We start from the raw sequence: 14,915 nt of genomic DNA, 5'->3' as shown, positions 1-14,915 counted from the left end.
CTATATGCGACCCCTTGCTCAGCTGGTACGGAGTTTTGGGCTGATTTGTCATCAGTATGCGGATGACACTCAGCTCATTCTGTTGATGGAGGGGGGAGCAGTCGTCGCCCCTGCGGCTCTACAGCACTGTTTGGAGGCGGTTGCTGATTGGTTGCAACAGAGCAGGTTAAAACTGAATCCATCGAAGACGGAGATCCTCTGGCTGGGCCGCGAGGGGGAGGGGGGATGTTTCAGCCGCCGGTGTGGGAGGGGGTCACATTGGCTCCGACCCCCTCTGTACGCAACCTGGGGGTCCACCTGGATTTGCCTCTACTTCAATGGAGACCTTAGGTGGCCTATATAACTCCGGGTTGCTTTCTTCCATCTCTTCGCTTAGGCTCGGCGGCAAGCCCCCTTCCTCTCCCAGACCTAATTCCGGGCTACAGTGGTCCATGCAACGGCCAATCTCCAGATTAGACTCATTGTAACTCACTCTACGCCGGGCCTTCCCCTTGTGTTTGCATCTGGAACTAAAACTGGTCCAAGCTAAATGCTGCTGCTGCGCCTGCTTACAGGCAGTGCTATCTGGGATCATATCCAGTTTTTCCTGTGCTGTACCTCACGTACTGGCTTCCCAGTGGAGCCCCGATCATCTTTCATAGGTGTTGGTGTTAACCTTTAAGTCTTTACGCTGCCTAGGGACTCATCAGATCTTCGGCACTACATCACCCCATATGTCCCCAGACGGCCTCTCCGGGCTCAACGGAAGCTAATTCTCAGGTGGTCCCCGGCCCCTCGATGATACGGGCTGGCCTCCACATCGGCCAGGACTCCTTCACGGCCCTGGTCTCTAGCCTGGTGGAACGCTTCTCCCACTCCAGCCAGTCCGGGCCCTGTGGGATCTTTCTGAATTCTGCAGGGTCTGTAAGAGACGGACTCATTCCACTGGCCTTTGGAGAAATCCAGCCATGATGGTGCCCCCCTGGCCCCCTGGCTTTCACATCTGGGCCTTTGCCATCTCGGGATTTATCGTTCCTCCCTCCTGAAAGAGGATCTAAAAATGGAGCTTCCGGATGCCACTTTTGCTTATGGCAACCTGCTATTATGTTTAGTTTTATCTGTATCGCTAGTTTTTAATGGTTTCAGCTAATGGATTCGAGTATACTGACCCGACTGTATTAATCAGCCCAGAGCCCTTCGGGGATGGGGCGGTATAGAAATCGAAAGAATAAATAAAATAAATAAAAAATATACACAGGAGGTGTGCTGTACTTTGAAGAACAAGTCAAAAATTACAAGCATTGAGGAATCTGCTTCCTCCATTTAGCTAGCTGGCAAAAAGAGGTAGATTTGACACCTTCATTCTCTAGGCAGCCAAAAAACCCCAGCAAAAATGGCAGTTCTGTAGAGGCTCATGGGTAGCCCAGCAGGAAGGACTCCACAAACCCCCTGATAATCTCGATCCAGGGGCTGAAGACCACCACTCTAAAGCAACAGCAAACATGTTGCTAAGTAGTCCTAAAAGTACTTCCTCATATTGTTCTGAAGAGAAAAAGGCTGAGGATTATCCAATCAGGGCCCAGAAAGTTGATTCCCATAGAATATCTTTTGATTCTATCACTGCAATAATAATTAAAACTGGAATGGTGTAACTCCTAAGGAACTTGCATAACGTAACTGAAAGCTTTCATAAACTTCAGAAATGACTGTCAGAAAAAAAACCAGCTTTGAGAGAATACTATCCTGGATAAAGCTTTCCAGTTAATGCCATACAGACATTCAAATGCTTCAGTTAATCATGTCTCGGTTCTTGTTTAACCCGTATAATCATAAAAGCAGGGGCTCACTGGATCGGGCGCCTGATGACATTTGATTTCCTCCTGCCGCCGAGACTTATTTTCTTAAACAAATTACTCACTGCCATTTACAACTGTTAAATGTTCATTTTTTTACCCTTTTAATAAGCTTTCGAAATCTGGCCACTGACTATTAGCGTTCGGTTACTGCGTCTAATTTTTCATCTTTTAAAATAAAATCACATCTCACAGCCAAAATAAATCCTCCACCTTCCAGATCAGGCAGCCATTTTCCTGCATGAAATAAAAGCAAAATGCCACCCCCTCACCCGACTGCTACAGAACATTCATATTAACATACTTACTGCCACATTATTAAGAAAGTCACTTTCCCAAAACTGCATGGAATGGACCGTTTTTTCCTATTTTAATTCACTTTTTGGCTCTTGAATCATAAATTTCACAGTGAACCTTACTGTTCATCCAAACAACACTGAATTTGCATCAAACCTATTATCACCATGTTCTGTTGCCTGGATACTATAAACGGGATGCCTACTGCATTTTTTCCCAATGAATATTTAAATTGCAGAAAACAATCAAACAGTTCAGCCTAGAACATATATAAACAAAAGCAGGTCTTTCTGTCCTCCTTTGGTTCTCCAAAAAGAAGTTGTAGGTGACTTCTCTGGATGAAATTCTGTTTTAAGAAGCGACTTATATATATTTGCGAGTGATTGGCCAACCAGAGAAACCCAAGTAAATTAATTTTATGGAGTAATTGACTTGCTTTAAGAAAGAGGGGGGGGGGGTATAGTCACCAGTTACTTTTTTCCCACTGCAGATCTCTAAACTGTCCCAAATTATCCCCTGACCAACAAAACCAGCATTTCAGGAAACATTTGGGGCTTCAGTGGAAGAGAGGAAGGTAAGAAAGTAACTTTCTGCCAATGGAGGCACCTTCCATTAGCTGAGACTAAATGAACATCTTGCTTTGACCAGTCTCTGTTGTTCAATTTTAATTCTATTAAAGTTTATTGTCTTATTATTACATGTATAGTTTTAGGATGGGGGGTGGGGGAGCCAGCGTGGTGTAGTGGCTAACAGCAGCAGACTCAAATCTGGAGAACCAGGTTCAATTCCCCACTCCCCATGAAGCCACTCCCTCAGGTCCATCACAGTTCTCTCAGAACTTTTGCAGCTCACGTGGAGTCAGGTGATGGCAAACCCCTTCTGAATGTTTCCTACCTTGAAAATTCTATGGGGTGGTCATAAATCAACTGCAACTTGATGGCCTAAACAAAGCCCTCCTCCTCCTCCTCTACGAACCCACAAACCCAGGAACAACCTGCCTGCAGTAAGGCACCAATGGCAGACCCCCATCCCAGCCTGGGCAAATCCCTCCTGCTTCCCACCACCTTCACCCTACCCCTGACCCAGAAGCAACCTGCCCACAGCAGGGCAAAGATAGCAGACTGCCCTCTCCCCCCAGCCCAGAAAAAGCCCTCCCGATCCCCCCACCCTCTTCCCAACACAAGACTAAGCCTGGCCTGTTGTGCCAAAGGCACCAAAGCCCCCTCCCTGCCAGCTGTACAAAAGCCCTCTCATTGCCCCACCCTCTCCCAAACCACAGCCACTCTCCTGCCACCTCCCCTCCCCATTCCCCCACCAACCTCTCCCCAACCCAAACAAACAAGACTGCCCACCTGGCAACAAGGAGAACCTATGGCCTGTGGTAAGTTCAGCTGAGACTGGCCCAGAGCCTGGTGTGGGTGCGGACACCTGGGGTGGGGACGAGGAAGGGGGTGGGGGATCCCCGGCTCGCCCTCCCTCCCTCGCCCCTTACTAGAGCCCATTTCATTTTAAGTTGAAATGGGCTTTAGTGCTAGTAAACAACATAAATGCACAAAAACATACACACAAATGATATTGCCCACCTGTTCCCATGCAAAAACATGCTGATTGAAGTAGAACTGAATCTGCTCGTTGGCAATGTTGATGCAGAGCTGCTCAAAGGAATTCTTCTTGAAGTTTTCAAACCCAAAGATATCCAGAATCCCAATGTTCAGTCCCTCATCACTTCCGCTGAAAAGTTATGACATCTGTATTATGTTTCTTCCTTAGTTATTTCACACCAGTTTCAACATTACAGCAGTTTCAAGAATGCTCTTGGTCTAACTCCACTGGGGTGACATCAGGAAAGGACCGTGACTGTTCTGGCCCAGTTTGGGAGAATGGCAGATCCTAATATGTTATCCTGTAAGGGGAGTTAGTCAGAGGCTGAAAGAGTAACAGCAAGTGCCTAGTCTGTCAAGAGAACAGCTCCAGGAGAGCTTGCCCTTGCTCTTGGGCAGCGTGTTCATACAGCACAAAATATTTGCATATCCCTTGGGTTAATCTGCATTGCAAATTTGACTTTACACAAGCAGATTGCCTCACAGCAACCAACCCTGACTAAACCAGGGACAAAAAACTCTTCTACGTTGCAGGCCTGGCCTTGTCCTAGGATGCAAAAGCAGCCCTCATGACAGAAAGATCTGAACAGAAATTAAGCCAATGTGTTTTACTGTCCAATTCAAAACGGAGGAATGATTAAGTTGTTGCTGTTTTATTTCAAATGTTGCTGTTCCAAGGCAGAAAGCTGTTCTGCAGAGAATATGTCTACATTCAGTGACTCATGCTCAATTTGCCCATCTGATTTTTTACGTGGCTGGAAGAACAGAAGTCAGTTTCCTCAGCGGATTGTATAGGATCTGCAAACTCTGTCGCGTATGTCTACATCACAGTTCTTAAAGTCTTTGAAGTGTTTTTCAAGTGGGGTAGAACTAGGGCACAGTAAGTCACCACCTGGCAATTCAAAAGACACACACACATTCCTTTAGTTTATTTGCATACCGTCTTTCTTCCACTATTGAATGGAACATAACCAAAGGGGTTCTGAGGTGGTCTCCCATCCAAACATTGACCAGACCCAATGGACTGAACCGAACCAGAAGAGATACTGAACTTTGGCATTATTTTAAAATCTAACCTCTAACATCTTTTTCTTCACCACTCTACAATTTTAAGCCACCTTGACTTCCTTGAAGGCAAATACAAAATAGAGCCAATATCTGTTCAATTAATGTAACCAACGAGGCAGAAGTTGTGCTTTAGGGTTGCTGCATTAGGGACAAAGTAGATTATATTGGTGCCATTTCAGAGCTTTTGTTAGACTTTTAAAATCACAGCAGGGGGCTGATGCTGCCAGGAACAGTCATTTAGGCTCTTGAAAACTACATCAAGGGTGATAAGGAGTGCCTCGTCCCCTTGTGCTGTGGACCCTGGCAGGATTGACCTCTGGGGCCATCTTAAAAATTAGAAACATGGTCTAAAATGGCATTGCATCTTTGGGATGGACTTGGGAATGTGGTATCATCTAGTTTGGCCCTGAATGTCTGATTCAGACATTTACTCAGGAGACAATAGCCTATTCACGGTAGAAAAAACATGAATGTCCCCAAAATACAGGCAGTGGGTTGGATTTAGACCACGTTTTCCAATGACAGGATGGAACTTTCCTGCCTCCTCTTCTGCCCGCAAACAAAGAAGTTATTTCCATGACACAGTTTTCTGTTCGGGCTCTTCCCTCATTTTTATAATTCTATATTGTCTTGTGCTGCCTGATTAAATTGTTTTGTGTATTTTGTAATCCGTCACATACCCTGTTTCCCCGAATATAAGACATCCCCTAAAAATAAGACATAGTAGAGGTTTTCCTGAAGTGCGAAATATAAGGCATCCCCCGAAAGTAAAACATAGCAAAGTTTTTGTTTGGAAGCATGCCCGACGAACAGAACACAGAAAAATAAGACATCCCCTGAAAATAAGACATAGCGCATCTTTGGGAGCAAAAATTAATATAAGACACTGTCTTATATTCGGGGAAACACGGTATCAGTGAGAAAGAGGGGCTACAAATGAAGCATTCAAACAAACAGGCAAAGCCAAAGAACTATGTCAGTGCCACTGGACTAAAAGTGTTCACCAAGAAACACAACCACGAACGAACTGTTCTGCCTTTTTCTATGGAGCCTGCTTTGTCACGACAGGCAAGTATTCAGATGAGAACAGCTTCATGTCAGGTTTGGGAACTGTTTAGTCTACTGCATTGAAAAGACAGATTTCCATAATGTTTCTCAATGTATGAATGGGAGATTGTTATATCCATTCAACCGTGTATTATATTTACAAGTACACTGTTTCAGTAATTCAAGTTATTATTAGTTTTTAGTGCCTAACATATGTCCAAAATTGTTGGGAGAAAGGTGGGCCGATAAATATTTTAAATAAATAAACAAATCACAATCAACTGGTTCTGGTGGGTTTTCCGGGCTGTGTGGCCGTGTTCTGGTGGATCTTGTTCCTAACATTTCGCCTGCATCTGTGGCTGGCATCTTCAGAGGTGTATCACAGAGGGAAGTCTGTTACACACTGTTACAGACCATGGCCACACAGCCCGGAAAACCCACCAGAACCAGTTGAATCCTCTTGTTCAGCACAACCTTACCTTAAACATGTATCTGGCTTGAGCAACACATTGATGCGATTGACTATCCAACTGAAGAGACGCCCATACAGCGCTTTGGCAGTGGCATCTCTTACGTCTGTTGCCTTTTCCATTGTATTTGGGCGTATAATGGTTTCCCCTCGGGTCACCACACAGTGCGAGGTGAGAGCTTCTTGCAATTCATCTGCCTGAATACACAGCAAGGAGGCCGCTGGAAAACAAAGAAATGACACTGTGTTCAGATTTCACTCCTACTTTTCAAGAAAAGAAACCATTCCTATGGACAAGGCTTCATAAGCTTGCCCTATACTTCAACCATGTGGATCAAGGTAAACAAAATCAGGATAGAGATAGTACATGTTTTTAATTCCTACTTGTGCTTTCATTATACTGCAGCAAGAGGGAAGTTCTCTAACTCACCAATGGCTCACCAGTGGCTCATCTTCACCCTGGAGAGAAGTGACCAGTGGGGTGCCACGGGGTCCTTCTGGACCCGGTGCTACTCAATATTTTTTATCAAGGACTTGGATGATGGAATAGAGGGCATGTTAATCAAATTTGCAGGTGACACCACATTAGGAGGGCTAGCTAATACCCCAGAAGACATGGTCAGAATTCAAAATGACCCGGACAGATTAGACAGCTGGGTCAAAACTAACCAAATGAATTTCAACAGAGATAAATGTACGATACTAAACTTAGCAGAAAAAAATGAAATGCACAGATATAAGATGGGTGACACCTGGCTTAACACAGCACATGTGAAAGAGGAGTCTCAGTTGACCGCAAACTGAACATGAGTCAGCAGTGTGATGTGGCAGCCAAGAAAGCCAATGCAATTCTGGGTTGTTTCAATAGGACTATAGTGTCTAGATGGAGGGATATTATAGTACCACTCTATTCTGCACTGGTCAGACATCACCTGGAATACTGTGCGCAATTCTAGACACCGCAAGAAGGATAATGACAAGCTGGAATGAGTCCAGAGGAGGGCAACCAAAATAGTAAAAGGTTTGGATTCCATGCTCTATGAGGAGAGGCTTAGGGAGCTGGGTATGTTTAGTCTGGAGAAAAGAAGATTAAGGGGTGACATGATAGCCAGGTTTAAATATCTGAAAAGGGAGCAAGCTTGTTTTCTGCAGCTCCAGAAACTAGGACAAGGAGTAATGGATTCAAGGAGCAGGAAAAAGAAATTCCACCTAAACATTAGGAAGAACTTCCTGACAGAAAAGGCTGTTCAACAGTAGAATGCACTTCCTAGGAGGATGGTAGAGTCTCCTTCTTGGAAAGTTTTTAAACAGAGGCTGGATGGCCATCTGTCAAGGGTGCTTTGATCATGAATTCCTGAATGGCAGGGGGTTGGACTTGATGGCCCTTGTGGTCCATGATTCTATAGAATATGGAGACAGAAATTTACTAATAAACCATGTAATTAACTATGGATGTGCCATCTAAGTCTAGAAGTCTATGGGCCTTTCCCCACTTCTCCTGCTGTCGGTGCACGCTGCTCTGAGCGCGCAGCATCCCTGGTGCGCGCCCAGGCATCCCCACGACCCCGCGCTCTGCACGCGGTCATCCAAAGGCACCATTTTCGCCAGCGCCAAAAAGGGATACTAAAACGCGCACAAAGGCGGGCGCATAAAAGCGGCAGCGATAAGGCGTATGCGCTGTTGCCGCCCCTGACGTGGGGAGTGCAGTGGGACCCCGCGCTACTTACGGAGAGTAGCCCGGGCCTTAAGGTAAGTGGGGAAAGGGCCTAAGATGTTCCTAGTATAATAATCCTCTCAGTTGAGTAACTATACTGTTGGCAGAACTACAATTCCCAGGAGACCTTGGGGCTCACAAGGTCTCCTGGGAAGTATAGTTCCTCAGGCAGTTTTTACTGAGAACAGGCCTTTTGCAGCTTGAAAAAGTTTTGAAAAAGGAAAGGAACTAAGCCACTAAGGTAAGTGGGGGAAGGGAGAAGGGGAGAGGGGGGCGACGCGGGGGCAGGGGCACCGCGGAGGGGGGGGGGGCGGGATGGGTGGTGGTGGAAAATGTAGCATGCGCACCGGGAGCAGTTTGGCCCAGCTACGCCTCTGCAAGGATGTCCCAGATTCTAACAGTCTAATCAGCGTACCCACTATTTCAACAAAGCTGATTGGGATTCAATTAAAGTGTTCTGCAATTTCTGAAATTGCATATTTCAACTGAATATGTCAACTGAATTGTATTATATTTCATTTGTTCTAAGATATTTGTCTTCCTCTTAGGGAGAAAAGTATGCAGTACACATACTAGTCAGCTAACTAACATACACACACCTGGAGGTGCCATTAGAAGAAGAAGAGGAGTTTGGATTTATACCCCACCTTTCTCTCCTGTAAGGAGACTCAAAGGGGCTTACAAGCTTCTTTTCCTTCCTCTCCCCACAGGAGACACCTTGTGAGGTAGGTGGGGCTGAGACAGCTCTGAAGAACTGTGACTAGCCCAAGGTCACCCAGCAGGAATGTAGGAGTGCAGAAACACATCTGGTTCACCAGATAAGCCTCCGCCACTCAGGTGGAAGAGTGAGGAATCAAACCTGGCTCTCCAGATTAGAATCCACCTGCTCTTAACCACTACACCATGCTGGCTCTCAGTAAGATAACTGCAGTAAGAGAGAAAAAAGAAGTACAGTACAGGTGACTGTCTTTTTGCCACCCCCCCATGACTAACCACAGTTGTGTGTGTGTGTGTGTGTGTGTGTGCACGAGGGTGTGTGCTTTCTATCATTAAAAAAACACTAGGATGTGGAAAGATTTAAATTCCTCTCACACCATTTAATTCCAATCAAAACTGAGGTCTCCTACAGTTGGTTTTTAACATTAAAGAAAATACTGGGAGGTCTCAACATGGATGCCACACAAATGTGCCTTAATTTTCAGTCTTCTTTCTAAAATCCTGCAGGAGCAGATGGGGAATGTAGTAAGGCTTTCTCTTTAAAGTAAATGTCAAACTTTTGGGGACTAGTACAAAGATTTAACTTGGCCAGATGGACTCCAAAGCATGACCTGCTGATCTTAAGCATACAGAGATCCACAAAGAAGGACATATTCACCCCAAAATGTGTGCCAGACCCAGGTCTCTTGGAGCGCCATAGATTTCTCGGACACGCAGATAACTCCATGGTTTATAATTAACTAGACAGCTCACATGATCACAAAAGGCATTTAATTACGTGCAAAAAGGAAGGGAAACTCACAATTCTCAAGAGGCGTAAGATTGCAAATGATGCTCTTGTCAATCATGTGTTCCGTTACCACCGAGGAGAACTCAATATTGCCCACGTTTAAAATGGCAGCCAGTATGCTGTACACGCTCCCCAGTTCCTGAAAGACAGATGCACAAAAAACATGGCAATTATAGTCTTGTAATTGGTGCCTCGGGCTGCAAACATTATACTAACCTTTCCTCATTTTCATATTGAGAGCAGGTGCCGAGAATCGGCATTTTATCACTGGCTGCATCAGTTTGCTTTCACCTCTCCTTACAACACACTTAGGATGAGAAAATATTTAGACTGAAGGTTACGTGGTTAGAAGTCAGCCTGAGCTGTAGTATAAATGCCACCCATTAAACTATCTCAACCCTATTTAGGTAAATGGTCAAGGTTAACTCAGAAACAAATTCTACTTTGTTACTCCCAGATGTGTGTGTAGCTTTCGAATCTTTTATCATTTAACAGCCATCCTGGGAGGAACAAAAGTGGCTGTAAACTCTCTAAAGCAAAGTTATGCCTGCCTAGGTCCACTGGCTTTAAAGGGCATAGAATTCAATTCAAAAGAGAGTTACTCCATAAGATTCCCATTCATTTCAATGGCGTAGACTGGAGTAACTCTGATTAGGATTGCACTGTTTAGGATTGCAGTGTAGGACTCTCAAAGGGCTGAAAGTGAATTCTCAGGACAACACAATGAGTCCAAGCCTATGGTGCCATTTTGCACCCAGGTCTCCCAAATCCAATTGTCTCTGACAACTGAATCATACTGGTCTGAAGCAGATTTACCTACTGCATGAGTGGCCAACACCATCTTGACTGTCTAGCATAGGGGTCTGCAACCTGTGGCTCTCCAGATGTTCATGGACTACAATTCCCATCAGCCCCTGCCAGCATGGGCAATTGGCCATGTTGGCAGGGGCTGATGGGATTTGTAGTCCATGAACATCTGGAGAGCTGCAAGTTGCAGATCCCTGGCCTAGCAGCTGATGCTTTTGGAAACTCAGCAGACTCACCCAACCGGCCTGCCAAAATCACTGCCACAGAGTTTCTTGTGTCAAGTTACATTCCAGTTGCCTCTGTTGTCTATCATCTTTGAAGAGTCATCTCACCAAGGCAGTGGCACCTTGATGCCCGCTTTCCACCAAATGCGCCAACACCCTCTCAGTTCCCCCCACCCTCGCACAAGCCCCCAAAGCCCAGCTCGGCCGGTGGGACAGTGGCACTTTGGCACCCGTTGCTCCACCTAGCCCACCCACACCCTCCCGGTTCCTCTCATTCAACCCTCAAATGCCCAGCCTGGCTGGTGGGGAAGCAGCACCTTGGACCTGATAATCCACTGGGCCAGCTAACACCCTCCCAATTCCTCCCAGCCCAAGCTTCCCATTCCACCCTCCCCTCCCCCAAGCCTCATTTTTAACTCTCCCCCACCTCAAGCCATTCCTTCTCACCCTGCCCCCATCCAAACCTCACCTTTCCACACTCCACCACCCTTAGCCATGCCTTCCCCCACTCCCCCCACTCCCCCCACCTCAAGCCACAGACTCAGGTCCAGGTAAGTGGGAAGCATCGCACCAGGAACGGGGTGTGGGGGGCACTATAGCCCCAGTAAAGCCCACTGCAGGGGAAATGATTGCTCGCCCCCCCCCTTTGCTAGGGTCTACTGCATCTTCCCTCACAATGAGCTTTACTGCTAGTTATCTTTAAGCCCACGGAGCTGCAATCGGTCCTCCTCTTTTGTCATTTTATCTTTATAAAAGCCCATGAAGTAGTTTGAGAGAGAGTGACTGACCCAATGCCATGCAGAGAGTTTATGGCTGAGGGAGGGTTTGGTCTTGGGTCTACAAAGTCCTAGTCTGAAAGTCCAACAGCTACACCACTGAGGGCTCCTGTGTTGGAGAGGGAACTGTTCACAGAAGTTTTTATTTTTTTAATCCTTCACAGGCTGAGTGCAAGCACATGGGCTAACCTAGCAGTGATCCTAGCCAAACACTGTAATTTGTTGGGTTTGGGGTTACCACGAGAAAAAGGAAATTAAAAAAAGAACAAGGCAATAGCACAATGTGCCAAATGCTAAAATTATTCTCAGCATTTCTGAAAAGATTGTGTTGACTTTTGTTATGACACTGGGTTACGTGTATCAGAACTGACATTTTTCATGCCCTTTTCCAGTAAGTGTAAATATGGCTCGATCTGTCCAGTAGGGCATGATTACCGTTTATTCCCGGCAGTGCTTTTCCACTACTTTCTATTTGATGTGCAACCTTTAGTTAGAAGGAGGCAGAAAGTAATATATAGGCTGCATACTGTGGGAACGTGCTGCTTTTTCTGTTGGAGAGAAAGATGTCCTACAATGCTTCGGAGGTTATTTTTATCATTCCACAACAATGTTTTCTGCCCTGGATGCCTTCTAACTGTCAAAATATAAGGAAAACTTAGATCTGATGGACAACACACACACCCCTCCCCACCCACTGTAATGAAGGTACTGTTTTCCCCTTGTGGCCAGATGCTATTGTGACTGAATAATCAAGGATTCTGACAATGGAGATGCAAAGTTCACAAATGAAACTGCTGAAGGCATAAACAGATGGGTCCTGATTAGAATCAACCACCAGTATTTGCAGAAGTTTCATTTTACTAACTCTTGTTTTGACTTGAAATATGTGACAACTTGTTTTATTCAAGAAATTACAATCACCCTTGCTCACCTCCATTGTAAAACCGATCACTTTAAAGCATTGCTCAATTAATTCAAACTGGGATTTATAGAAACTGTTGTTCATGAAATCTTGAACTGTTCTGAGAAGTTCATTCTGCAGGTACCTAAAGGGGCGGAGGGAGAGAGAATGGGAAAATTGAAAGGAAGCGCAGAACATATCTTTAAGGTTTAAAAAGGTTCATTCTGGGCAAGAGATCCCATTTGTATATTTAGTTGGGTTTATGTGGAAACACTCAGTGGGATAGCAACATAAACACAATAGAAGCAGAATGTTACCTGGGAGGCTTGTTTTCTGGTAATTTATAATGTGCTAGTTTCTTCTTCTCTGCCAAACCAGCATAGATGTAGTAAAAAATATGGAAATTCTTCTCCCCTCTGAAACAACAAAATGGCAGGCACTACAATGAAATAAGAACTGGACCAAGGATATCCAGCTCCTACTCCCATGATGCTATTCAGACATTCATGGTAGAAACACTCATATAGCAAATCCTATGACTTATGTACACTAGTCATTAAATGTTTGGCTATACACTAGTCATTAAGTGTTTGGGGAGCAGCAGTGGCGTAGTGGTTAAGAACAGGTGTATTCTAATCTGGAGGAATCGGGTTTGATCCCCCACTCTGTCGCTTGAGCTGTGGAGGTTTATCTGGGGAATTCAGATTACTCTGTGATCTCTCACACATGCCAGCTGGGTGACCTTGGGATAGTCACAGCTTTTCAGAGCTCTCTCAGCCCCACCCACCTCACAGGGTGCTTGTTGTGAGGGGGGAAGGAGATTGTAAACCCCTTTGAGTCTCCTACAGGAGAGAAAGGGGGATATAAATCCAAACTCTTCTTCTTCTCCTCTTCTATACAGTCCTAAGCAGAGTTACACTCTTCTAAGCCCATTGACTTCAAGAGTTTAGGACTATTTGGTAGGAGAGGCTTCTGCTATGCTAAAATGTGGACTGTGAAGAAGTGGAATTGGCAGACTCAGTCTCCCCGCGGCCTCACCATATTAACCTGGTGCTACCCACCCACTCTCCTTTTTGGAAATGGCCCCCTGTCCCCCCTTTTACTTACACAGCTTGATGGATGACTCTGGATTTTTCTAGAAGATACTCTGAAATCTGAGCGCTCACCACAGTTCCAGAGGAAGTAAACTTCATTTCTAAATACTTCCCAAATCGGCTGGAATTGTCATTAATAATAGTGCCAGCATTTCCAAAAGCCTCTACCAGATTGTTGACTTGGAGAATCTTTTCTTGAAGTGTTCTGTTATTAGCCTACATTCAAAAACAGAAGCAGTCAAAAATTTAATATCTCAGAGCAGCCAATGATTAAAGTGTTCTTTGGCAGTGCAATGTACTTTGTGTTCCAATTTTCTTATTTGAGGATCATAATACTTGCTCTGATGATAAACAGAAAGTAACCGTTGATTAATTTCCTGATGAGAACACAATTATTTAGGTTTTAGCACTGTTATTGGTTTTATTTGTAAAGTTTTACTGTACTATCTAATATTTTAATTTGTTTCCAAGCCACCCTGAGCCTAACTCCGGTTGGGGAATGGGTATGGTATAAATTTAATAAATTAATTAAATATTAGAATTTTTCCTCTGTCCAATGAACAGTTTGTCTATACAACATTCAGGGATCTTGTTATATCTCAAGACAAGCTAATGGGGGAGCACATAAACCACAAGAGGATTAATGGAGGCCAAAAAAAAATATCTAAAAAAGGGTTTAGGAACTGTCTTACTCAAAACATACCCTTCCAAGAATAGTAAGTTGCTGAACCAGAAGATGGGCACTTTGGGTCTTCCCTGCTCCACTTTCTCCGGAAATGACAATACACTGAAGGCAAGAGCAAGGGAGAGTTTAGTCATCTATCTACACAGTCAAGAGGAGTATCAAATTTGGCTTCACAGATCACTGCTGTTACCTGATCTGAATTGTACGTGACCATGGACTGGTACGCAATGTCAGCCACAGCAAAAATGTGAGGCGGATTGGCCGTCCGTTTAGCCCCGATGTACAGTTTGGAATGCTAAAGGCGAGACCACAGACACAATGTTTATGTTATTATTTTATGCTATGCTGTTCTGTTTTCTTGCATTTCTAGCCTTATTTGACTGGTTTTAGCTTAGAAAGGTCTTACCAGTAGTCAGACAGTTCTGGCCCTGAACAAAATGGCATGCCAAGCAAGAAGGAGTCTTTTAGCAACTTTCTCCATTTTGTTCAGCGTGGGACCTTTCATTTTGGTTGGCCTTTGTAATCCAAGTCACAGCTATGATGACTGACTGGCGTGCATTACTAACAACTAATATTGCTTGCCCCAACACGTTCCAGCTGCCAGTGCGTGGCAGCTGCCTCATGGGTAACCGGCCCACGTGAACTAAAAGCCACATCCTCACATCATTTACCAAAGAGCATCCAGCTTGAAATCACGGCAAACACATTAATTTTCATACCTTTGTAGAATAAAGGTCTAAGTTTCGAAAAGGATTGATTGCAATGAGAATATCTCCCACGTAGGCATAAATCTGATCTCTGGTGTAGCTCTTCTGCAGTTGCTCTGTAACCGTGTTCTGTTTTTTAAAACAAAAAGGCAAGAGTCCAGTTTTACTAGAAATATGAACAGTATT

The 14,915-nt window shown here is 44.7% G+C and overlaps 1 protein-coding gene across 7 annotated transcripts in view; it reads right to left on the bottom strand.

Moving 5' to 3' along the window:
- The window catches only part of MYO3A (myosin IIIA), a 107,599-nt gene that overhangs the window by 42,612 nt on the left and 50,072 nt on the right, over window positions 1-14,915 (bottom strand). For all 7 annotated transcript variants that reach the window (XR_007245781.1, XR_007245780.1, XM_048511333.1 and 4 more), the window contains 9 exons: window positions 14,742-14,858; window positions 14,213-14,317; window positions 14,041-14,124; window positions 13,351-13,553; window positions 12,561-12,659; window positions 12,274-12,388; window positions 9,548-9,674; window positions 6,325-6,535; window positions 3,713-3,860 (listed from right to left, as the gene is read on the bottom strand). Coding sequence is in view for 5 of the 7 variants with exons in the window: in XM_048511333.1 (XP_048367290.1) it covers window positions 3,713-3,860; window positions 6,325-6,535; window positions 9,548-9,674; window positions 12,274-12,388; window positions 12,561-12,659; window positions 13,351-13,553; window positions 14,041-14,124; window positions 14,213-14,317; window positions 14,742-14,858 (1,209 nt within the window). In the remaining 2 variants the exon portion in view is untranslated. The remainder of the gene's footprint in view (window positions 1-3,712; window positions 3,861-6,324; window positions 6,536-9,547; window positions 9,675-12,273; window positions 12,389-12,560; window positions 12,660-13,350; window positions 13,554-14,040; window positions 14,125-14,212; window positions 14,318-14,741; window positions 14,859-14,915) is intronic.

The sequence above is a fragment of the Sphaerodactylus townsendi genome, linkage group LG11 (assembly GCF_021028975.2).
Source record: "Sphaerodactylus townsendi isolate TG3544 linkage group LG11, MPM_Stown_v2.3, whole genome shotgun sequence".
Classification (NCBI taxonomy): domain Eukaryota; kingdom Metazoa; phylum Chordata; class Lepidosauria; order Squamata; family Sphaerodactylidae; genus Sphaerodactylus; species Sphaerodactylus townsendi.
Note: the sequence above shows the minus strand (reverse complement) of the source record. Positions and strands in the feature narration are given on the sequence as shown.